Raw genomic sequence first — 25,080 nt, forward strand, 5'->3', positions numbered from 1 at the left:
GCACAGGAACTTTTTAAAGTGTTGAAGAGCAGAGATGTCAGCTTGAGGACTAAGGTGCGCCTGACCCAAGCCATGGTATTTTCAATAACCTCATATGGATACAAAATATGGACAGTGAATAAGGAAAACCGTAGAAGAATTGATGCCTTTCAGTTGTGGTGTTGGAGGAGAATACTGAAAGTGCCATGGACTGCCAAAAGAACCAATAGATACATTTTGGAAGAAGTGCAACCAGAGTGCTCTTTGGAGGCCAGGATGGCTAAGCTTCGTCTCTCATACTTTGGACTTATTAGCAGAGAACAGTAGCTGGAGAAGGATGTCATGCTAGGTAAGATGGAGGGTCAGAGAAAAAGAGGAAGACCCCCAATGAGATGTATCAGCCAGGTGGCATCATTGATGGCGTCAAGTGTGGCAGCAGTGGTGGGGTTAGCCCAGGATCAGACATTTTTTCATTCTGCTGTGTATGGGGTCACTATGAGTCGGTTCCGACTTGATGGCACCTGACAACAACAACAATACAGGGCACACATAGACTATCAAACATCGCAAAAAATGTACAAACAAAAGACAAAATAGATGATTGGTACATAATAAAAATTAGAAAGTTACCGTGCCTCAAAAGATTTCTCCAAGAGTTAAAAAAAAAAAAGAAGAAAAATTTTTTTTTTGCAACAAGAGACTAATCTCTCAAATCTACATGAAAAAGACTAGTAACCCAATTCAAAAATGGGCCCAGGACATGAACAGACACTCTGGGCAGCCAACAAACATGAAAAAATGATCTTGTTTTGATTTGTGTCTAATGGAGTCCTGGTGTGGCGCTGTGGGCTAATGTGTCAGACTACAGTCATTTGAACTGCAAGGTCTGTGGTTCAAGCTCACCAGCTGCTCCTGGAAAACCCTACACAGGGTCGCTATGGGTTGGAATTGACTCTACGGCACTTAACAACAACAACATGGGCTAATGATGGTGAACATCTCACCAGCAATGACAGCGAAGCTTAAAAAAGTAGAGGACAATAAATAATGGTGAGGACGTGAAACTGGGACCTTCCTACATTGCTGGTGGGGACTGTAAAATGGTTCAACCACTCAGGAAAATGGTATGGCACTTAGAAAGTAGGACGTAGAAATACCTTATCCAGCAATTCCTCTACTTGTTATATATCCACAAGAGATATGAGCCAGAACACAAATAGATATATGCACACCAATGTTAATCACAGCACTATTCACAGTAACAAAAAGATGAATACAGCTTAAAGTGTCCATCGGTGGAAGAATGGATAAACTTTGGTACATACTCACAATGGAATACTATGCTGCCTTGAAGAACAACACAGCCACAAAACACATTATATCATGGATGAACCTTGAGGACATTATGCTGAGTAAAATTAGTCACAAAAGGGCAAATAATTGAATAAGACCATTATTGTGAAAGCTTAAAGAAAGATACCCATACTAAAAGAAAAAAATTCGTTGGTTACCAAGGTTGGGAGGGAGGGGATGGTGGATTTCTTAGCACAGGTTAGGGGATGATCACATAGCTCGTGTTGGGGAGGGCAGTGTACAAGGAAGGGGGAGAGGGATGGGAGTGGAAGAACAAGGTAGCTAGGGGAACACTTAGGTAGGTTTGCATGGGGTAAATGGACCAAAGGTAAACTGATGTGTACTCAACCTTGGAACAACAGAACTCTGTGATGCAGGGATCAAGGCATAGTCTGAATGGGTAAAGTAGGGGAAATAATACGGTGCTTGACTGTCTTGTGGATATTGGCTTCCATCGCCTACTGTCGTAAAACAGACTTTTAAGTTGGATAGAAAGGAATATTGCAAAATAAGATCACAGAAAGCTTATAAGCCTGCCTTCAGCCTATAATGGAATAGCGAGAAGTAGTACTAGAATTTGCCCAGTTAAATAGGTGTCTTGTTGACACTTTGTAGGGTATGGGACCTTAGGTGGAATCTTGAGCCCCATCCAGGACCTTCTGAGGGTGGGACATTCCCAATTGAAAGGACATGCAGACCAACCCAGAGCGACTAGAGGAACAGAAGATACTTCTTGAAAGAAATACCAGCAGGACAATAACAAAAAAAGCAGACTGTTTGGCTATTACAAGTAAGAAAGGTCGGCCCTTCAGTAGAAATCCTGTTCAAGGCTGAAACTCCAGTGAAACACACAAGCAGGTTTGTAAGCTCCCTGATGACCATATTCTACATGTGAGTGGAAGTGGGGTAAAGGCAGTAATGAAGACATGGACTAAGTTTGACCATGCTCCATAGACTCCTGTCCATCTTGAGATTAGAGTAGAGGAAGGACTGGTTGGTCCAAGTAGGGGAGACTTGGGAACTCCTGAGCCCATGGACACTGACCTAGCCAATGGGGGTTAGAACTGAGTAATGAAGCGTCCAGCTGAAAAAAGTAGGGGGGAGATGTGCAAGAATGCCCAAACTTGCAGATAATTCCCATTTGACCCAGGTTGGATGGCTTGCTTTTCAGAACTGCACTAGAGGAAGATAAAAAAAAAAAGTTTGATACTGGAAACAAGTGTAAATTGCTACAATTTAATGAACTTGATCTTTGCTAATGGATGTAGTTGCTCAAGGTACCCACTGAGAAGGAAGGAGTCTTCACATTGAGGATCAAGGCTATCCTCTCAGTACATAGGGTTGATAGGGATAGGCAACTTAGACATTGACTACCTAAAATGGGGCAGGGGATATAAAGTGGCTGGCTCACAAGTTATCAAGAGTGAGTTTTGTTTAAAAGTGAGGAGGAGGGTGGGTAGAATCCCTGCTGAATAGTTTTCACCTTGTCTAGATGGGTCTAGTTAAAGAGGATAGGATTCTTTTGACTCAATAGTGAGTAATTGTTACCATGACTAATAGCAATAGTCACAACTGTAAAGGTAGACAATATGTAACAAAGGGGGTGGGGGTCAGTAGTTAATCTGTTCCAGGAACAGAGGACCCTAGGACCATCAAGAGGGAAGAGCATGACTGGAGTGTGGGACCCTAACCAGAGAAGTACCTACACCAGAGATGGAGGTAGAGGTGATCGCATGGAGAGGTTGAGCAGCTGAAGAGTCGAGACTTACGGATAGAGAAAGGATGTATACTGGCAGCCAGGAGGCTGACTTGCAGAATGTGCCACTAAGTTGTTTTAACAATTATATATACCTGTGTGTTTTGTGTACATCAAAGAAGATGGGAGTGGTGGTAAATAGAGGTGAATAGAGGCAAATACTGTTAACCGATGGTGCATGGAGGGGAAGAGTAAGCATTGCAATGAAATAAAATATGATTGGTTGAGTGCAAAACTGATGTTCTGCCATGTAAGTTATCACTCAATTCACAAAGCTTTTAAAAAAAAACAAAACTGAAGATCAAAGATTGCTTTGATAGGGGTTTGTTCCTTTGAATAGGGGTTGCCCCTCAATGTAAAGACATAATTCCTTACCACTGGACCAATAAAACAGCATCCATATAAATAGAAAAGATTGAAGTTGTCAAAGACTTAATTTTGCTCGAATCAACCATCAACGCTCATGGAAGCATCAGTCAAATCATAATGCAGTATTGCATTGGGGAAACCTGCACAAGACCTCTTTAAAGTGTTGAAGAGCAAGGATGTCAGTTTGAGGACTAAATATGCCGTCATATGCATGTGAAACTTGGACAGTGAATAAGGAAGACCATAGAAGAATTAATGCATTTGAGTTACAGTGTTGGAAGAGAGTATTAAAAATAATCAGAAGAACAAACAAATTTGTGTTGGAAGAAGTACAACCAATATACTTTTTGGAAGCCAGGATGGCCAGACTTTGTCTTTCATTTTTTGGACATATTGTCAGGAGGGACCAGTCCCTGGAGAAGGATACCATGTTTGGTAAAGCAAAGGGTTGGAGCAAAAGAGTAAGACCCACAACGGGAGGGATTGGCATAGTAGCAACAGCAGTGGACTCAAAAGTTATATCAACAATTGTGAGGTTGGCACCAGACTAGGCACTGTTTCATTCTGTTGTGCATAGGCTTGATATGTGTAATTACCAACTCGATAGTACCTAACAACAACAGCAACAAGCGCCATCTAATCAGTTCCAACTCACAGTGACCCTGTATAGGGTTTCTGAGGGAATGACTAGTTGGTTTAAACTGCCAACGTTGGAGTTAGCCCAGTGCTTATCCTATTGTGCCATATGAGAAACTCCAGGTTAAGATGGTGTGGTGGTGGTTTTGTGGCATTTAATTGGTTCTGATTCACAGCAACCATGTCATGTATAAGGTTTCTGAGGCTGTGACTGACTGTAAGGTTGGCTTGAACTGCCAGGTCAGCAGATTAAGTTCACCAGCAGCTCCCTCATTCGGTTCTGATTTCCTAGCGACCCTGCCCTGTATAGGATTTCTGAGGAGTGACTGATGAGTTTGAACTTTCAAACTCTCAGTTCAGTGCTTGTCCTACAAGGACACACCAGGACTGCCCTACAGAGCCTAAGTATCTAAAAATAAACCATTAATTGTTCGTGGCAGAACAGTAAGTATATAGCTATGTGAATGTGTAATCTTCCCAGAAAATTACAACCTTTTCTGTTGTTTTGTTAAGACATAGTAAAGCATCCCAAACAAAAGGCTGAAATGCATTTCATCTCAAAGTCCTGAAAATGAAAGTGATAAGAATTGTGAGTGTGGCTTTTTTGCCCCAGAGTTCTGTCCTCTCCATTGTTGTAAATGAAAAAATTGTAGTAGGAAAAGCACTCAGAATTATCTGCAAAAGTTAACAGAGTTTAGACTTCAGGGCTGTCAAAGCTCCTTTTAAAATCTTGGCAGCACATAAGTTATACAAATTTTTGAGAACATGCGTTGTGTAAATTCCCGATTCAATGAAGAGCACAGCCAAAAAGCTGACAGACCAGAAAGCAGTGATGGTGGTTGGTTCTGACTCATAGTGACCAACTCATAGGGTTTCCAAGACTGTTAAATAGTAGGCCCCATCCTGTATGTATAGTAGCAAGAACAAAAAGTGAAAGGCATGCTGAATGGTAAAGGAGATAGTAATATTGACTCCTAATTGCAGAATATATAATTGTCTATAAAGACATGGGAAATTGGCAGAACAGCCCCTGAAACTAATAGGTTGCCAAGGTTGGTATACAAACCCAAACATTAAAAAAAAAAAAAATCAATTGTATTTCTATATACCCATAAGACAGTTATAAAATGAAGGTTTAGTTGCCATCTCATAGCCTATGTACAGCAGAACTAAACAATGCCCAGTCCTGCACCATCCTCCTAATATTTACTGGGTCTGAGCCCATTGTTTATAGACATTGTGCCAATCCATTTCATTGTCATACTTGGTCTTTTTCGTGGATCCTCTATACTTTCCCAAGAACGACATTCTACTGACAAAATGTCCAAAGTATGTGAGATGCAGTCTTTTTATCTTTGCTTCTAAGGGACATTCTGCCTTTACTTATTCCAAGACAAACTTGTTCTATACATTTAATAGTCTTTGCGCACCTTTCATGTGCATATAAGGTGATGGAAAATACCATGACTTTAATCAAACACATTTTAGTCCTCAAAGTGTGACATCTTTTACCTTTTAACCCTTTTTATAAAGGTCTTTTGTAGCATATTTTTCCAGTGCAAATATGTCATTTATTTCTTGAATGCTGCTTCTTTGGGTTGTTGATTGTGGATCCAAGTAAAATGAAATTCTTGATAAACTTGAGTATTTTCTCTCTTTGTCATTACTGTTCCAGTAGTGAGGAGGAGTACTAGACTGCAAGGTCAGCTTGAACTATAAGATCAGCAGTTCAGGTTAACCAGCCATTCCTTGGAAGCCCTGTAAAGTGTTGTTTTGAGTCTTAATCCACTTGACAACACTTAGCACCACCAGCAATCCCACTGAAGACTGTAGTACTTCAAAGTCTTCTACATACTACAAGTTGATGAGTTCTACTCCAATCCTGATGCTGTGTTCTTTGTATAGTCCAGTTCCTCAGATTATTTGTTCAGCACACAGATTGAATAAATATGGTGAATGCTGGTTGTTAGAGTCGGTTACAACTCATAGTGACCCTGTTTGGGATTTTCAAGGCTTAAATCTTGGCAGGAGCATGAAGTCTTTCAGATTTAAAACCATGCTGTTTTGTTTTAATGGCTGCTTCTTAGTAATGTGAGTATGTTTTGCTTTTTCTGATATTATCTGTAGTTGTGATCCATAAAACGTTTGTATAGTCAGTAAAACACTTTTCTCCTATTTCTGTCAGCCAAGGTCCATCTAAGCAGCAATGATAATAATCTAATTTCACAGCTTCTGAAACAGACTTGAATTTCTGCCATCTGCCCCTCAATGCATTGCTGTAATTTTTTGGAATGATTTTAGTAAAAATATACTTAAATGTGCTATTAATGATATTTGATAATTTTCATATTTCACTGGATCATCATTCTTTGGAATGAGCTTGAATGCGGATCACTTCCAGTAAGTGGGCCAGGTAGCTGTCTTTGAAATCTGTTGGCACAGATGTGTGAATGTTTCCAGCCTTGCATCCATTTGCATCTCAGTTGATGTTCTCTCAGTTCCAGGAGCCCCAGTGCTTTCTTTGCTGCGTGTACTTGTCCTTCAGCATCATTGGTTCTTGATCCTGTGCAACCTCCGGAAATGCTTGAACATCAACTGATTCTTTTGAGTACAGTGACTCTGTGTTTTCCTTCTGTCTTTTGGTGCTTCCTGCATTGTTCAGTATTGTATTATAGAATCATTCAAGATAGCAAATTTGAGGCTTGATTTTTTGTCTACTTGTTTGTTTGTTCCATCATTTCTTTAAGCTTGAGAAATGCTGAGTGTATTCTGACCTTTTTACTGTCTCCAGGTCTTTGCACATGTCATTGTAAAACTTGGTCTTCTTGAGTCAACATTGGAAATGTTCTCTTCTGCTGTCTTCCTTCATTTCTTCCATTTGCTTTAATTGCTCTGTGTTCAAAAGCAACTTGTGTCTCTTTTTACACTTTTGTCCTTTCTTGTCTTTTTTATGATACTTTGCTTTCTAACTGTATGAAGAAGTCCTTGATAACACCCCACAACTCACCTGGTCTTCAGTCATCTGTGTTCAGTTCCTTAAATATATTCTTGAGATGGACTCTAAATTTATGTGGGATATGTGCAAAGTCATACTTTGTCTCTCTTGGTCTTGTTTTAATTTTCTTCAGCTTTAATTTGAATTTTCATGTGAGCAGTTGATGGTCTTCCACAGTTGACCTTTGGCCTTGTTTTGACTGTGGACCTTGAGCTTCTGGGTTGCCTTTTTCCACAGATGTTGTCACTTTGGTTCATGTGTATTCCTGTCTGGTGAGATTAATGTGTATCATCACCACTTAGTTGTTGAAAGGAAGATTTTCAATGGATATGTCATTGCCTTCCAGAATTTGATCAATCCATCTCCAGTATTGTTTCTACTGCTAAGTCCTTATTTTCCAACTACTGCTCTTCCTTCTTTGTTTCCAACCTTCACATTCTAATCACTAATAATTTTTTATGTGTCTTGATATTTGATCAATTTCAAGCTGCACAATTCTGTAAAAATAATCAGTTTTCTCATGAGTAGTTGGCACACACGTTTGAAGAACAGCCTAAACTTAAAAAATATCTTCAAGACCTGTACAATGAAAACAACAAAACATTGTAAGAATGTTCAAGAGTAAGTATTATTATTACAAGGTTCAAGAGTCAGTATTATTAAGATTGTCCAATCTTTCCAAATTGACTGATACATGAAACATAATCTCAAGTAGGCTTGCTTCTTTGTGGAAATTGACAGACTGGTTCTAAAATACATAAAACAAGGGACAAAATAGCCAAAACAAATTTTGAAAAAGATAACTAAAATAACCAGAACTACTAACCCAGTGGAAATAAAACTCATGATCTAGTGAAAAATGATGATGTTTTGAAAGATGTGCGAACATAGTGCTGTTAAAAAACACAGTTTGAAATGACTGATTCCTGTTACGTTTTTATAATTTCCTTCCATGGTACTTAATATATTATGCTGCTTTTTAACATAATTTCTAGAAGTGTGTGTCTTCACAAGACTGTAGGAATCTGATAGCGACCTGTAGTAATACCTAATAAGTTTATTAGCTTGTTGGGTAGGCAGCATACTTGGAGCTGCTTTGGTCAGCAAATTCCAGATATGCCAACTCTTACGTTCCTACAGCAGATTGGATTGGCAAGACACTAAGGTGTTTAATAAGTGTCCAAGGTCAGGTGATTGAGTAGAGTTAGAGCTGTTCTCTGTGGGCTTTTGTTTATTCTACTTAATATGAAATCAAAACAAATAGTTGTAAGGATTCCGTCAGAGCTATATGTATGCAAGCATATACCATGATACCTTTTAAATGTCTGCCTTTTATTTTGGTATGCCCAGGGACATGAGGTAAAAGCCCACGCTCTTTATGGACTGGGAAGAATCAGAGAAATGTTGAAGGAGCTTCTCTACTGCCTTGCCATAAATCCGGACCTTAACTCAGTGAGGAAGGAAGCACAGAAGGTGGGATTTAAAAAAAAAAAAAAAAAAAAAGACTTTCTTCTTGAAAATGGTGTTTTTATAGTCTTTATGTCCATATTGATTAACTTTTGAGTATAATATAAATGAGAAATATACTTGTGAGAATTAAAAATGCACTCAGTAATATTGGTAAAGTTCATGTATTTAGTAACTTATAAGTTGCTATTTTTCTGTCCATGCACATGAAGTAGGAAGCGAGACACAGCATCTGTGTATATATGTATGTATGTATTTTGAGTGTTGTGGAGTTGATTTTGACTCATAGCAAACCCTGTATAGGGGTTTTGAGACTTTTTGCAGGAGCAGGAACCCTCATCTTTTTTTCTGTGGAGCAGCTGGCAGGCTCAAACCAAGGACCTTAGAGTTTGCAGCCCAGTGCTTACTGTATGGAGCCACCTTGCTCCCGTATATATATGCATGTGTATATGTTTATATAAGGAGCTCTGGTAGCGTAGTGGTTACGAATCGGGCTGCGAACCGCATGGTCAGCAGTTCGAAACTACCAGCTGTTCCGCGGGAGAAAGATGAGGCTTTCTGCTCCTGTAAAGATTTACAGCCTCAGAAAACCTGTACAGGGTCGCTATGGGTCGGAACCGACTCGACGGCACTTAACAACAACAGCAACAACATATGTTTATATATTTAAATACTGAATTTTATTATAATAATGAAACATACTGAGACAAGTTCTGTTGGTGTGAGTCTGGAGAGGCAATATGTTTTTTGTTTCTTTTTCCCTAGAGTTTACAATTTCAAGTTTTATAGTTTGTGAAGTAACCTTAAGTCTAAAAAATAAATCAATTCAACTATATATATAGATGGGCTTGAAATTTTCAGCTAAGCTTTGTAGCGTGATGCAGAAATAGTATTATTCTATACTGTGGCACTGTGGATTAATGCGCCAGACTGCAAAGCCATTTTAACTGCAAGGTCGGTGGTTCAAGCTCACTAGTCACTCCTCGGAAACCCTATACAGGGTCGCTATGGGTCGGAACCAACTTGACGGCACTTAACTACAAGAACAATAGTCTCTACTCAAAGGTATATTCACTTTGATTACTGTGTATTCTATCTAGTGAGGTCTGTGTATGTTTTATATTGTTGAAAACAAGGTATCTTCAGTGAATAAGTCATTGGTCTTTGCAAAACTCTTAACATGCAGTTTTCAGCATAAATCCATTGCATTGTTTCTATCATTGAGGCCATATTTTCTAGCTACAGATGCTTCCTATTTGCTTTCAAAAGTTTTGCATTGCAATTACCTATGTTTTTTGTGTGCTTTTTTGAGTTTTTATTGTGAATTGAGTGATAGTTTACATGGAGAATGTTGTTTCATTGCAATGCTTATAATCCCCTTCATGAATCATCATTCAACAGTATTTGCTTCTGTTCCCTCTGTTTTTGAATGCACTCAATCATTTAAACAGTCAACCAAAGGGCACATTATGCAAGCTTCCCTCCTGGCCACCAGCACACAGCCTTTCTCTTTCCATAAGTCTAGAGTTCTCAGCTGCTCTGTTACTCCATGTCATCATCTCTGCTTCCACGTCTGGTGTCGCTGCTTCTCTGGATAGGGTCCCCCATTCTGCTCATGCGCTACCTTGATGGTCCTAGGGTCCTCTGCTCTTGGATTGTAAAATTAACTACTATCCCGTTTTTGTTAAAAAAAAAAACTTCTACTTTTACAGTTGTGACAATCACAATTAGTCATGATAACAATTAATCACTTTTGAATCATAAGAATCTTATCCCCATCTCCTTTTCACCAGACCCATATAGACAAAATGGAAACTATTCAGTGAGGTTTCTACCTTCCCCTGCACACTTTGGAACTAAACTCCCTCACACTTTGGAAGAACTACACTCCCTCTTGAAAACTTCTAAGCCAGTCACTTTGTGCCTTCATTTACCACCCTCACCTTGTAGACAATGTCTTAAGTTGCTTATCCCTATTAACCCTTTGTACAGAAGGGATAGGATCTAAACTCCCATCTTGAAAACTTCTAAGCCAGTCACTTTGTGCCTTCATATACCACCCTCACCCTGTAGACAATGTCTTAAGTTGCTTGTCCCTATTAACCCTTTGTACACAAAGGGTAGGATTTATTTCTTGATGTGAAGATTCCTTCCTTCTCAGTTGGTATTTAAAGCTACAACATCCATAAGTAATAGGTCAAGTTCCTCAAATTGTAGCAATTTACACTTGTTTCCTTTATCACAGGTTTTGTTTTTGTTTTTGTTTTTGTTTTTAAATCTTCCTCTAGTTGCCTTCTGATCATCAAGCCATCAAAGTTAGGTCAAATGGACCAATGAATCTTGATTGCCTGTTTGATCAGTTTAAGACTGAAGAAGTTGTTAAGTGCCATTGAGTTGATTCCAACTCATAGCAGCTGTTTACAGGATTTTCGAGGAGCAGCTGGTAGGTTTGAACCGCCAACTTGGTGCTTTGCAGTCCTGTGCTTATCCTACAGTGCCACACTAGGAGTCTGATGAAGTCAGTAGATTTCATAAGTTTTTACATTGTTAGCTTTACCGGTTGGTATGTAAATTTGAATGATAGTGATATTAACTGGTTTTCTGTGTGGTGGGGGTGTGCTGAGGAGTCAGTTTCGACTCATAGCTCTCTTGCATAGGATTTCTAAGACTGTAAGTCTTTACAGGAGCATAAAGTCTTTCTCCCACAGAATGGTTGGTAGTTTTGAACTGCTGACCTTGATGTTAGTTGTCCAACTCGTAACCACTATACTATCAGAGCTTGTTTTCCGTGTAGACACGTGGATAAGTATACTATTACAAATAGCATTGCACTTCAAGATAGGTCTTGAAATGCTCACTTTTACGATGAATGCGATATCATTCCTAATTTGTTATTCCCAGCATAGTAGATCTCATGGTTGCCTGATTCAGAATGACTTATAACCAATCCACTTCAGCTCATTAATGCTTAGGATACTGATTGTTGAGTCTTGTTTCATTTTGGACTCCTTAAGACAGTTTTCCCAGATTCATGCTTTGTCATTCCACATTTAAATGTTAATGGAGGTTTGTAGTTGTTTCTTTTCATTTTCACATGTCCCCATCAGCCAAATGAAGGTCCCAAAAGCTGTGTTTCATCTATATTAGGTGAACTTTACTTTGAGGTGGTAGCTCTTCCCTAGTCATATTTCGAGTGCTTTCCAACCTTCTTAAAATATACCATACAATGTTCCACTTCTTTTTGGTGACTGTAACCTTCAGAAGTGGTCCACCTCTCCTTCCTTGTTTTAGGCTGGAAGCTCTGCTGAAACCTGTCTACAAGTGTCCTTCTTGGTATTTAAAAAAGAACAGTGGCATATGACTTCCAGCATTACAGCAACATACAGGCCACCACAGTATGACACACTGACAGATCAGTGATGGTGACAGTTACAGACTGGGTTTTTACTTTCTCTTAGGTCCACATCTTGGAGTGTACATATTTTTAGCTTGGTATCATAGGTGCTGTTAACTCTTATTAGACATGTAATTAGTCTATATGTAGTTAAAACTTTTTTATGTGTGTAAGAACTATCGAGTAGTAGATTTTAAATCCTTTTCTTACGCAGTTAATTGGTCATTATAAATCCCATTAGATATTCACTTAACTGGGTTTTTTTGACGTCATTTCAACTTGTCAAAATAACATTTTCTTAAGTTTTCTGTTTTAACTATGTCTTCTCTTTTGTCCTGTCTGAAAATTTAATGTGAATTTTAATTTATCCTCAAAACAGTGCTACTCTTTGGAAACCCTATAAAGAGTCACTATGGGTCAGGATTGACTCAACGGCACTTAACAACAACAACAATGCTGTGAGAAATTCAGTTCATTCTCAGGGAGGTATAACACATGACAAAGGTCACAGGACCATAGTTAGGCCTTGTGGATTACTAACAAGATGTTTGTTTTCTCCATTCTGTGGTTGGTTGTTGATGGGGTCAGTTAGTTCTATCTCAGATAATGCCAAAGCCAGTGCTAGCCTGTTGATGCCCATGGAACATGACATCATCCTGATTGCTCACCAGAGCTCTGTGGAGAACAATGATACCTGTGCCGAGGATACAGCTGCTCGTTGCTGCACAAAATATGGATTCCAGTGCACCATCATTGTCACATGAAGAACAGAAAGAGAAGGAAGCAGGGCTTGACAGCAGGTTAGGGAGAAGCACCGTGCAGACCTCTGACAGTAATAACACACAATACTGGATGAAGTAGGTTCAGGGCTTGGTCCCGAAACTCTGAACTACATATAAAGGAATATTTAGAAAGAGCAAAGGCTTACTGCTAGTGGGATTTGTAGTGCTGTTGAGTTGATTCTGATCCACAGCGACCCTGTGTAGGGTTTCCAAGGAGCAGCTGGTGAGCTTGAACTACTAACCTTGCAGTTCAAATGACTTTGCAGTCTGATGCATTAGCCCAAAGGGATATGTAGTAGAAGCAAGAAAAGTGGCGTTTTCTGAGTGGCGGCTGTTGGCGCATACCTGGCACAGCCATCCTAAGCAGGATGGAGCTGATAGAAGAGCAGGAGAGAATTCTCATTACTGAAACCTGATTGATCGTCAGATATAAAAGGTGTGAACAGTTTTTCTTCTGCTAATTTCTCTTTCTCTGTGCACCTTCACCCTGAGACAAGACAGAGTACCTGAGTGAGTGGACACTCCCACCCCCAGAGGGTTCTACTGTGCATTTACACAGATCTGCTTAGCAAAGATCACTAGGCACAGAATCCAAGAAGGTAGAGGAGTCAACAGGAACAGCTTAAAACACAAAGATCTTCAAAAAACGACTCTTGTTAGCCCTGGGCTGTTTTTCATACCTGAACGGGCTTGAGAGGGAGACAGGCAAAAAAGGAAAGAGGCCAAACATCTTGAAATGTCTCCGGTGGCCTTGAAGGCAAGAAGCTGAGAAAGGGGCAGTAAAGTCTTGCTTTGTTGTTTGTTTCCTGTTTTTGTTTTGTTGTGTGTGTGGCAATTACAGACTTTAATGGCCAATCTGGGTTGGTGGTTTCTTTGGTCCCTCCTTTACCTTGGGATGGGCTTTCTCTCCCCCCAACGTTATCCAAGAAGAGAATGTAAATGCTACCTTATAGCCAAGCTACAATCACACCCTATAAAAATCCCACCATCTGGGCAAATGCTAATACCAGCTGCTATGCACCAGAGAATCGTATTAACCAACACTTATTAAAATTACTCTGAGTTGAGTAATAAAAGATGTGGAAAGGGAAAACCATTTCCTGATCACATCAACAGGAGGCAATCGGAAAGTTTAATAATACACTGGCTAGCTCTGGTAGCGTAGTGGTTACGAACCGGGCTGCGAACCGCGAGGTCAGCAGTTCGAAACTACCAGCTATCCCGCCGGAGAAAGATGAGGCTTTCTGCTCCCGTAAATATTTACAACCTCGGAAACCCTGTACAGGGTCGCTGTGAGTTGGAACTGACTCCACGGCACATAACAACAACAACAACATACATTCATCTAATTATTGAAAATATACGTAATTATTGAAAATGCCCAAAAAACAACAGAAGAGCTCAGCTCATGTCCAGAAATAAGATAGAGTAGCTGAAACAAATAAGCTGGAGGTAGACCTAGATTTCCCATTGGAAAGAGGGGCAGGTTTTGGAACTGCTTGATAAGGAATTCAGGAGAATGATACTAAAGTACATCCAAGTGCTCCACAGGGGTTGAGAAAAATAAGTCAGCAAAGTGCTCCAGGAACAATCGAATAAGATAGAAATAACCTTGAGAACAATTCAAAACCTACAAAAAGAGGTCCAAATGATATAACAAAACACCAGAAATGCACAATACGCTGAAAAGGCAAAGAAGTAGAATTGAAGAGATGGAAGCCAGAAGCAGTGAGCTTGAAGACAAATCTCTCAATACAGGTAAAATAGAAGTGAAAGCAGAAAAAAGAATTAAAACTTCTGAAGAAAGTCTTAAGATTCATGTGCAGGACAACATGAAGAGGAATAGCTTGAGCACATTATTGGAATCATGGACCAGAGGAGGGATCAAAGAAGACCACACAGGAGGTAGTTGATGACCTTCTGGAAGAAAATTTCCCTAACATCATGAAAGTCCAGAAGATAAGCATTCAAGAAGCTGAACAAACCCCAGGAAGGATAGACCCCAAAAGAAAATCACAACATATCATAATCAAGCTTTCCAAAATAAAAAACACAAGGAAAGAATCCTGAAAGCAGCTAGGGAAATGAGAAATGTTACTTAAAACAGCAAGCAAATCAGATTAAGCTCTGATTTCTCACCAGAAACTGCAGGCAAGAAGGCACTGGGGAAACATACATAAAAGTCTGAAAGAATAAAACTGCCAACCAAGAATAATGTACCCAGCAAAGCTGTCAATCAAATACAATGGTGTAATCAGAACATTTCAGGATACACAAAAGCTAAGGGACTTTGTCAAAGCCAACCCAGCACTTCAGAACATCCTAAAAGGGAGTTCTTGGGACTGAGAACCAACAAGAACAGACAACAACTAGAGGCTGACATACATGACAGCACCAACCAGAACGCAGTTGACAGATGGAAGCATCCAGACCAGAATAAAACTACCAGAAAATTCAAAGGATTTGGGAGGTCAGTCTATGATAAAAGAATAGTTACAGTGTGAAAGAAGGGAAAACTATGAATGAACAGAGATCCTGGTGATGAGGTGGTCTGGTAGTAGATTGGAGGACAAAAGACAGTTTTAAATGGAGAAAAAAGTTAATACAGGGTAACCACCAAGAAAATGAATACATCACAAAATGTCAAGAAAATGAAAATTCAAGAAGAACATGGAAAGATTAAAACTGATGAAATGGACATGAAAAACAAAAACATGAACTTGGCACAGGAAGGCATGTAGAACAAAAAAATCAGCAGCAACACAGAAAAAAACCCCATAATGACAGCAGTTGTTGTTAAGTGCCGTCGAGTTGATTCTGACCAATACCGACCCTGAACAGGGTTTCTGAGGCTGTAAATCTTTACGGGAGCAGAAATGCTCATTTTTCTCTGGCGGAACAGCTGGTAATTTCAAACTGCTGATCTTAAGGTTCGCAGCTCGATTCGTAACCACTACCGCTACCAGAGCTCCTTAATGACAGCAATTAATTCATAACTTACTTAAAATTAATTTACAATTAATTCATACCTAATTACACTGAATGTCAACGGATTAAATGCACCAGTTAGAGAACAGAGAGTGGCAGAATGGATAAGAAAACAAGAACCTTCAATATGCTGTCTTCAAAAGACAAACCTTACCCACAAAGATAAAAACAGATTAACAGTTAAAGGATGAAAACAATGTGCTAAACTAATTGCAATCAAAATGGAGTGTAAGTGACAATACTAATCTCTGATCAAATAAACTAATGCAAAGATTAGCATAAAAGAGAAAGGACGTTATCTCATGATCAAAGGGTGTTTAATTGAATAAGATAATTTGTATTATCACCCTCGGAAACCCTGTACAGGGTCGCTATGGGTCGGAACCGACTCGATGGCACTTAACAACTTAAAATTTGTATTATATATAACTAAATTACCTATGCTCTCAATGAATGAGTCCCAAAATATATAAAGCAACCTCTAATAGAATTGAAAGGAGCTCTGGTAGCATAGTGGCTACGAATCGGGCTGCGAACCTCAAGGTCAGCAGTTCAAAACTACCAGCTGTTCCGCGGAAGAAAGATGAGGCTTTCTGCTCCTGTACAGATAGGGTTGCTATGAGTTGGAACCGACTCCACGGCACATAGCAACAACAACAATAGAATTTAAGAAAGAAATAGACAAATCTTCAGTAATAGTGGGAGATTTTAAGAACAGAGGGAGAAATACTTTGGATTTCAGGATTTTTTTTTTTTTTTTTTTTTTAACCCTCTTCAGATTTTGAATTCCGCTGCATTCTTGAGGATTGGCAGGCAGAATGTGTAACTCTGCCCTCATAGTTCCCTGATCTCATTGTTCGTAATCCTTAGTCATGATGCTTCATCTTTATCTCTCTTTAAAGTTCTTTTTCCGGTAGCTATTCTGATTCCTTTTGTCAGTGGAGCAGTCCGCTAGAGATGTCTCCGTCCTATGGGTGACCACAGTTTAGATTCAGTTTTGTAATCCCTATGACACCGTGGATTAATGTGCTTGATTGCAAAATTGGTTTGAATCTCAAGGTTGGTTGTTCAAGTTCACCAGATGCTCCTTGGAAAACCTGTTATGGGATCACTATGAATCAGAATCCACCCGATGGCACTTAACAACAATAATAGAGACTTTATATATGGAGTCCAGGTGTGGCGCTATAGAATAAGCAGTGGACTGTTGTTACTTCAACTGTTAAGACACACTAGCTAGCAGTTCCTCAGAAACTCCATACAGTAACGCTGTGAGTCGGAACCCACTAACTGGCACTTAACAAGAGTGAATCTGTATGAGTCCGGTGTGGCACTGTAGCACAAGAACTGGACTGTTTAATTGCAAGGTTGACAGTTCACACCCACTAGCCACTTGTTGGAAACCATGTACAGGATCAACAAGTCACACACAAATGACTTAACAACAATAATCTATACAATCTTTTTTTTTTAATTCTGTGAAACTTTGTGTAACAGATGTACAAGGGTTAGCCATAAGGAAGTTGTAATGCTCTTGTTTAATAATTAGTGAGACTGCCATGAGAAAAGATTGAGAGCTGGAATGCTTAAAAACATTGTGACTCTGGTTTCAAAAACCTGAAACTTTAAAAAGTTGGAAAATGGATTTAGTCATCTTAGTTTTTAAAACATATTTGATCTCATTGTGTCCTCTGAATCTTTAATGTATATTATGTATTTTTCCAATTCTAAAGTGCTTTTTTGCTTTTCAATTTATAGGTGATTTATGAGTTGTTTTTTCAGGATTCAGATAATACGTATCAAAATATAGCGCCTTCCACACTAAGCGAAATGTTTAATATCAGATTGACTCTTCAGTCTAGCAGCCCTATAAAGACCCGGTCTTCTGTGGAAGAAGAGACTAATGCAGGAAGTTCTAAGGTATGCATTTATCAGTGTAATCCTAATCAAAGTTTATATAATTCCCTAATTTAAATGCTTTACAAGTTATTATTTAGAAGTATTTCTCAAAACCAATTTATAGTTCTTCAATCTGAGGCTTGAGAATTTAAAAGGAAGTCAGCAGAAACAAGATACCTTAACCCATAGTATAAAAGAAACTCAAATTTATTTTGGTTGTTGAAAAAAAATTATTTGAGTAAGTGGACTTATTTATAATACCTTTTATAAAATAGCTAGAGATCACATGTTTGTCATATATATGTGTGTGTGAAAAACATGTACAGGTTTGTGTATAAGGGTCAATAAAGTTTTTACCTGTAGTTTGTCATACTGTGATGGCTTGTGCGTTCCTGTGATTCTGTAAGCTATGCCATGGGCATTTTAAATACTAGCAGGATCATCCATAGTGGACAGGTTTCAGATGAGCTTCCAGACGAAGACAGACTAGGAAGGAAGGAGTGACGAACTGCTTCTGAATATTTAGTCACTGAAAACACTGTCAGATATAGTGCTGGAAAAGGAGCCTCTCAGGATGGAAGACACTCAAAATGCAACTGGGGGAAGAGCTGCCTCCTCAAGGTAGGGCTGACTGTGATGATGCAAATGGAGTAAAACCTGCGGGACCTTCATTTGCTGATAAGACACAACTGAAAATGAAGAGAAACAGTTGTAAACATCCATTAATCGGAATACAGAATGTACGAAGTATGAATCTAGGAAAATTAGAAATTGTCAAAAATGAAATGGAATGCTTAGTGAGCTGAAATGGTCTGGTTATTGGCCATTCTGAATCTGATAGCCACGTGGTTTACTATGCTAGGAAAGATAAATTGAAGAGGAATGGTGTTGCATTCATTGGCAAAAAGAACATATCCAGATCAGTCATGAGGTACAACACTGCCTGTGATATGGTAATATCCATGTGCCCACAGGGAAGACCGGTTAATACCACTATTATTCAAATTTACACACCCACCACTAAAGCCAGTGAGGATGAAATAGAAGAAGTTTACCAACTTCTTCAATCTGAAATTGATCATACATGCAGTCAAGATGTTATTGCTCATTACTGATGATTGGAATGCAAAGGTTGGGAACAAAGAAAGAATCAGTGGTTGGAAAATAAGGCCTTGGTGATAGAAATGATGCTGGAGATCGCATGATAGAATTCTGCAGAATCAGTGATTTGTACATTACAAATACCATCTTTAGAAAGCATACGAGACGATTATATCAAACATAGACCAGATGGAATACACAGAAATCAAATTGACTACGTCTCTGGAAAGAGAAAATGGAAAAACTTTTTATCAGTCAAAACAAGGCCAGGGGCAGACTATAGAACAGACCATCAACTGCTCATATGCAAATTCAAACTGAAGCTGACAAAAATGAAAACAAGTCCACAAAAGCCAAAATATGACCTTGAATTTATCCCACCTGAATTTAGAGATCATCTGTGGAACAGATTTGATACATTAAACAGTAAAGACCAAAGACCAGAAGAGTTGTGGGATGACATCAAGAACATCATACATGAAGAAAGCAAAAAGTCATTAAGAAGAGAACAAAGAAGGAAACGGTCAAAATGGATGTCAGAGGAGACACTGAAACTTGCTTTCCAGCGTAGAGATGCTAAAGTAGATGGAAGAATTGAGAAAGGTACAAGAGCTGAACAGAAAATTCAAACATCAGTTGAAGAAGACAAAGTCAAATCTTAGAACAAAATGTGCAAAGATCTGGAGTCAGAAAACCAAAAAGGTAGAACACGCTCAGCATTTCTCAAGCTGGGGGAACTGAAGAAAAAATTCAAGCCTTGACTTTTGTTATTGAAGGAGTCTCTGTGCAAATTATTGAATGATGCAGAAAGCATCAAAAGAAGATAGGAATAAACAGAGTCACTGTACCAAAAAGAAATGGTTGATGTGCAACCATTTCAAGTGGTAATGTATGATCACAAACCAATGATACTACTTAAGAAGTTCAAGGTGCATTGGAGGGATTGGCAAAGAAGGCGGCATCAGGAATTGATGGAATACAAATTGAAATTTTTCAAGAAAGTGAGGTGGCATAAGAGGCTCTCATCTCTGCCAAGAAATTTGGAACACAACTGTCTGGCCAACTGATGGAATAGATCCATATTTGTGCCCATTCTAAAGAGAAGTGACCCAACGGGATGTTGAAATCATCTGACAGTATCTTTGGTAGCCCATGCAAATACAGTTTTACTGAAGGTAACACAGACAGCTGTAAGCATACATTGACAGAGAACTTCCAGAGGTCAAGCCGGATTCAGAAGAAGCCATGGAATGAGCGATATCATTGCTGATGTCTGATGGATCTTGGCTGAAAGCAGAGAATATCAGAAAGATGTTTACTTGTGCTTTATGGAGTATGTAAAGGCTTTTGATTGTGTGGATCATGACAATCTATGGACCAACATTGCAAAGTACGAGTATTCTGGAACACTTAATTGTACTCATGAGGAATCTGTACATGGACCAAGAGGCAGTTGTTCGAACAGAACATGAGAACACTGAATGTTTTAAAATTAAGAAAGGTGTGCGACAGGGTTGTATTCTTTCACCATATTTATTCAACCTGTATGCTGTGCAAATAATCCAAGCTTCCTGGGTTATATGAAGAAAAACGTGGCATCAAGATTGGAGGAAGCCTTCTTAACCTGCGTTATGCAGATGATACAACCTTGCTTTCTGAAAGTGAAGAGGACTTAAAACATCTTACTGATGAAGATCAAAGAGCACAGCCTTTGGTATGGATTGCATCTCATTGTAAAGAAAACAAAAATCCTCACCACTAGACCAATAAATAACATTCTTATTAGTGGAGTAAAGATTGAAGTTGTCAAGGACTTCATTCTTCCTGGGTCAACTGTGAACACTCATGGAAGCATCAGTCAAGAAATCAAACGATATGTATTGCATTAGGCAAATCTGCACAAGATCTTTTTAAAGTGTTGACGAGCACAGAAATCAGCTTTTGAGAACTAAGGTGCACCTGACCCAAGCCATGGTATCTGAAATAACCTCAGATGCATGCAAAATCTGGACAGTGAATAAGGGAGATCATAGAATAATTGAAATAATTGATAAATTTTTTTTCTTTTTAAAGAATTGATGCATCTGAGTTTTTGAGGAGAATATTGAAAGTGCGAGGGGCTTCCAAATGAACAAATAGATCTGTGTTGGAAGAAGTGCAGCCAGAGGGCTCCATGGCCAAACTTGGTCTCACATACTTACCTAGCATAGCTTTCCTGACCTTTTCCTCCCCAAATTAAAAAACAAAACAGAAAAACTTCTAACAATATAAACCCCTCAATCATCCTGTGGCCTTTGAGAAAAATTTGTCCAGATGATGCCTTGGGAATCCCTCCAAAGTCTCCATAACTTTCTGAGCTGACCTGTCTGCCTTGAATTGAAGTGGCCCATCAGAACTCTTTGGAAGATTTTTTAAATGGACTTCCTTTTTTCTTTTTCTTTTTTGAAGGCACTCTAATGAGACTTGCAACAAGTGTATTACTGAGAGAAGTTGTCTGTGTCCATGTAGTGTTTGCAGAAATAAGTTTAAGGACATTTTGTTTGAATAGACCCATGCATATATAACTAGAACCCTAGTAGCAATGCTTTTTCACTTAGCTTCGTGTGAGTTTAAGTGTATACATTTGTTTTCTTTAGATACACAAACCATATTTTTAAATAAATCACACCTCCATTTGTTTGCCAACTGCCCCTCCTCCATTTTTGTTGTTTAGTTCTGACACACAGTGACCCTATGTAGGGTTACCAAGGAGCAGCTGGTGGGATTTTGTTATCTTTACTGTAAAAAAAAAATTTGACATGTTTACAAGACATGAGTACACACATATATGTTAATAGATAAACCAAATAAAAAGAGTTGTAAACCTTGTTTCCTCCAAAGATTTCTAAGATGGTTACTATATATGAATTATGTCTTGTTATTTTATGATGTGATTTCTTAAGTATTCTTTCTTCCTATTTACCCAGAATCCATGTAAGAAGTCGTATGTGTTTAGAGATCTCAATTCTGCGGTTAAATATTTTCTAATGGGTCTTCACTTCAAAGAGGATAGAAAAATAGTAGACAGTGTCCTTGATGTGAAACCCAACACTGCTTTAAAGAGACCGCTTTCAAATGATCCAGTGGTAGTTCATGACTGGAACATCCTTAGGAACATCTGGAGAAAAGGTTAGTAAAGTCTTTAGTCATTCAATATTATGTTAAACGCAGGTAATTAAAAATTCTTGAGTATGTTTACCACAATAGCTTAGTAAGATGTTATTCCTCTTTGTGAACTTTTAACAAGGGGTGAGGAGAAGGGAGGAAAGAAATGAGAAAAAAAGAATCTTTGACTTACAGGTCATTTATGTAGAATGCAAACCCCAGGATTTGAAAGTGGAGGGGAAAATGGAATGTCAACTGATAAAAAGGATAGGAAAAGAGTAGAACGGAGACAAACAGATCCATCAACCTGGATTTTTCCCTCCAAAACCAAAGATCTCACATATTTATTAGTGAGCATTTTAATGCGCAGAAGAATGAAAATGAGAACCAGAAGTATTTAATGTGTGTTTAGTGGATCAGATCATGACAACATTTTACTTGATTTTAGTAGAATGCTACAATCTAGGTAAATTATGTGTGCTGTCACACGTGCGACTCCTGATGGAATCTCTTAATCTTTTATTTTTTTAAATATTGTGAATTATGTGATAGTTTACATGGGAGAACATTAGTTTTACATTCATCCTATAGTATATCATTTCATTGCTATGGTTAACAATCCCCTCCATGCATCATCAACCAACCAAAGGGTATACACTGCAAGCCTGTTCCCCGGTCATCAGCACACGGCCCCTCTCCCTCTCTGTGTCTGAAGTCCCCAACACTTACATCTCTCCATGTCATCATCTCTGCCTCCATCTCAGACATCACTGCTTCTCTGGGTAGGGTCCCACTCTGCTTTTCTCCCTTGATGGTCTCAGGGACCTCCGCTCTTAGGCTGAAAAGTTAATCATTCCCTTCCTTGCTAAAAAAAAAGTCTACCTTTACAATTCCAGCCTTCACAAGCAGTCCAGATAACAATTATTCACTATTGTATCACAAGAGATCCATCCGGATTTCATTTCATCAGCCCCGCCTAGACAGCTTGTATACTACGCAGTGGAGATTCTACCTTTCTCCATGCCCTATGAATCTACCTACCCTCTTGAAAGCTTGTAAGCCAGTCACTTCTTGCCTTTGTAGCCCCCCCATTTTGGGTAGCCAATGTCCCAAGTTGCCCATCCTTGTCTACTCTGTGTATGGAGGGGTGGGAATGATCCTTGCTGTAAGGATTTGTTCTCTCTTTTGAGCTACTGCTTCCATAGGTGTAGGTCAAGTTCATCAAATTGTATCAGATTATGCTTTTTTCCCTCTTCTTCTGGTCGAGCTCTGATCATCCAGTCATTGAAGCCAGGTCAAGTGAGTATTATCTGCAAGTATGGGTGTTCTTGTGCAGATTCCCTCACTTCTTATCCGCTGGACGCATCACTCTCCACTCTATTCCTCTGTGGTTATGTCACTCACTGACTCTGGGTTCAAGAGTCCCCAGGTCTTGCCACACTGCTGGCCAACCAGGTCTTCACCCGGGTTCACAGAAGTCTATTGAACATTGTAGGGCTTAGCTCTCTGCTTCATTGCTGTTTTTCCCTCACTTCCCCTTATTGGTGATGAGCGTTATTCACCAATAAGAGCATGTATTGAGTCTTAGTCTTGGAAGGGGGTTTGCACTGAGGGGACCCGACCACTTGCCTTGATGTTTCCTGGGCAAGGAACTTGCTTGTTCTTGTAGTAACAGTCCATCTGCCTTTATTGTTTTGTATTTTTCCTGTAGGTCTTTCTTTCAAGAAGTATCTCCTGTTCTTCTAGCTGCTCCAGGCTGGTTCGTTAATCCTTTCAGGTGGAAATTTCCCATCTCTGAAGATCTAGATGTGGTTCAGGATTCCGCCTACAGTCTTACGTATTGTAGAGGCTCTGCAGAAAGCCTCCTTCACTGGGCACATTGTAGCCCCATTTTAGGTATTCCAATCAGTTATAGGCAGAAGACTGACTTACAAGCTTTCTATGGTGATGTTTCTGGCTATTCTTTTCTCTCCCCCTTCAGTGTCTATTATATAATATAATGCAAGGAAAACCAAGATTCAAAAGACAGCCAAGCATCTTAACATTACTCCCCCCTTTTCCGCATTCCAACCATGGCTCAATCTCTATCCCAGAACCCTATTGTTCCAAGGTTATGCATACATCATTATTTACCTGTGTCCCACTTAGCGCATTCAAACCTGCCTAATTATTCTCCCATCTGCTTTGTTTTTCCATTCCCCTCTCCCTTCTCGTATATTGCCCCCCTCCCCAGCTCCCAAACTATCAATGTGTCTATTCCCTGCCTTGTGCTCCATCTTTCCATCCCTCCCCTCACCCTTCCTCAACATCCCAGCAATCAGGAAAGAATCCCCGCACCCCCGTTTAGTATGAATTCTTTTTCTTAGTCTTTTACAGTAGTGGACCTATGCAGTATTTCTCTTTTTGTGACTGACTAATTTCACTCAACATAATGCCCTCAACGTTCATCCATGTTAACTTGTGGTATGCAGCTTCATTGTTATTCTTCAAGGCAGCATAATATTCCATTATGTTTATATACCACAGTTTGTTTATCCATTCTTCAGTTGATGGGCACTTTAGCTGTCTCCATCTTTTTGCTATTGTAAATAGTGCTGCTCTGAACATTGGTGTTGCATATATCTTCTCGTGTTGTGGCTTGTTTTTCTTGTGGGTAAATACCAAGTAGAGGAATTGCTGGATCATAAGGTATTCCTGTTTTCAACCTTCTGAGGAAGGCGCCATATTGCTGTCCAGAGAGGTTGGACCATTTTGCAGTCCCACCAGCAATGCAGGAGTGTCCCAGTCTCTCCACATCCCTGCCAGCATGTATTGTCCTCTACATTTTTGATCTTTGCTGTTGTTGGTGTGAGATGATATCTCATTGTTGTTTTGATTTGCATCTCTCTAATGGCTAGTGATCGTGCACATTTCTTCATATGTTTGTTGACTGCCTGGATCTCTTCCTTGGTGAAGTGTCTGTTCATGTTCTGTGCCCACTTTTTAATTGGGCTGTTTGTCCTTTTCTTGTAGAGGTGTTGTAGTTTCCTATATATTTTAGAAATGAATCCCTTGCCTGATTTTTGCAAAAGATTTTTTCCCATTCTGTGGGTTCCCTTTTTACTCTTCTGGTGAAGTCTTTTGATGCACATAAATTTTTAATTTTTAGTATGTCCCACTCATCTATTTTGTCTACTTTTGCTTGTGTGGTTTTCAAAATGTTTTGTAGTCTCTGTAT

The 25,080-nt window shown here is 39.2% G+C and overlaps 1 protein-coding gene across 1 annotated transcript in view; it reads left to right on the forward strand.

Moving 5' to 3' along the window:
* The window catches only part of LONRF2 (LON peptidase N-terminal domain and ring finger 2), an 84,932-nt gene that overhangs the window by 15,369 nt on the left and 44,483 nt on the right, over positions 1-25,080 (forward strand). Inside the window, 3 exon segments of the mRNA XM_006870773.1 lie at positions 8,439-8,561; positions 17,478-17,639; positions 21,686-21,887. Coding sequence (XP_006870835.1) covers positions 8,439-8,561; positions 17,478-17,639; positions 21,686-21,887 — 487 coding nt within the window.

This window comes from Chrysochloris asiatica, unplaced genomic scaffold (genome assembly GCF_000296735.1).
Source record: "Chrysochloris asiatica unplaced genomic scaffold, ChrAsi1.0 scaffold00150, whole genome shotgun sequence".
Classification (NCBI taxonomy): Eukaryota; Metazoa; Chordata; class Mammalia; order Afrosoricida; family Chrysochloridae; genus Chrysochloris; species Chrysochloris asiatica.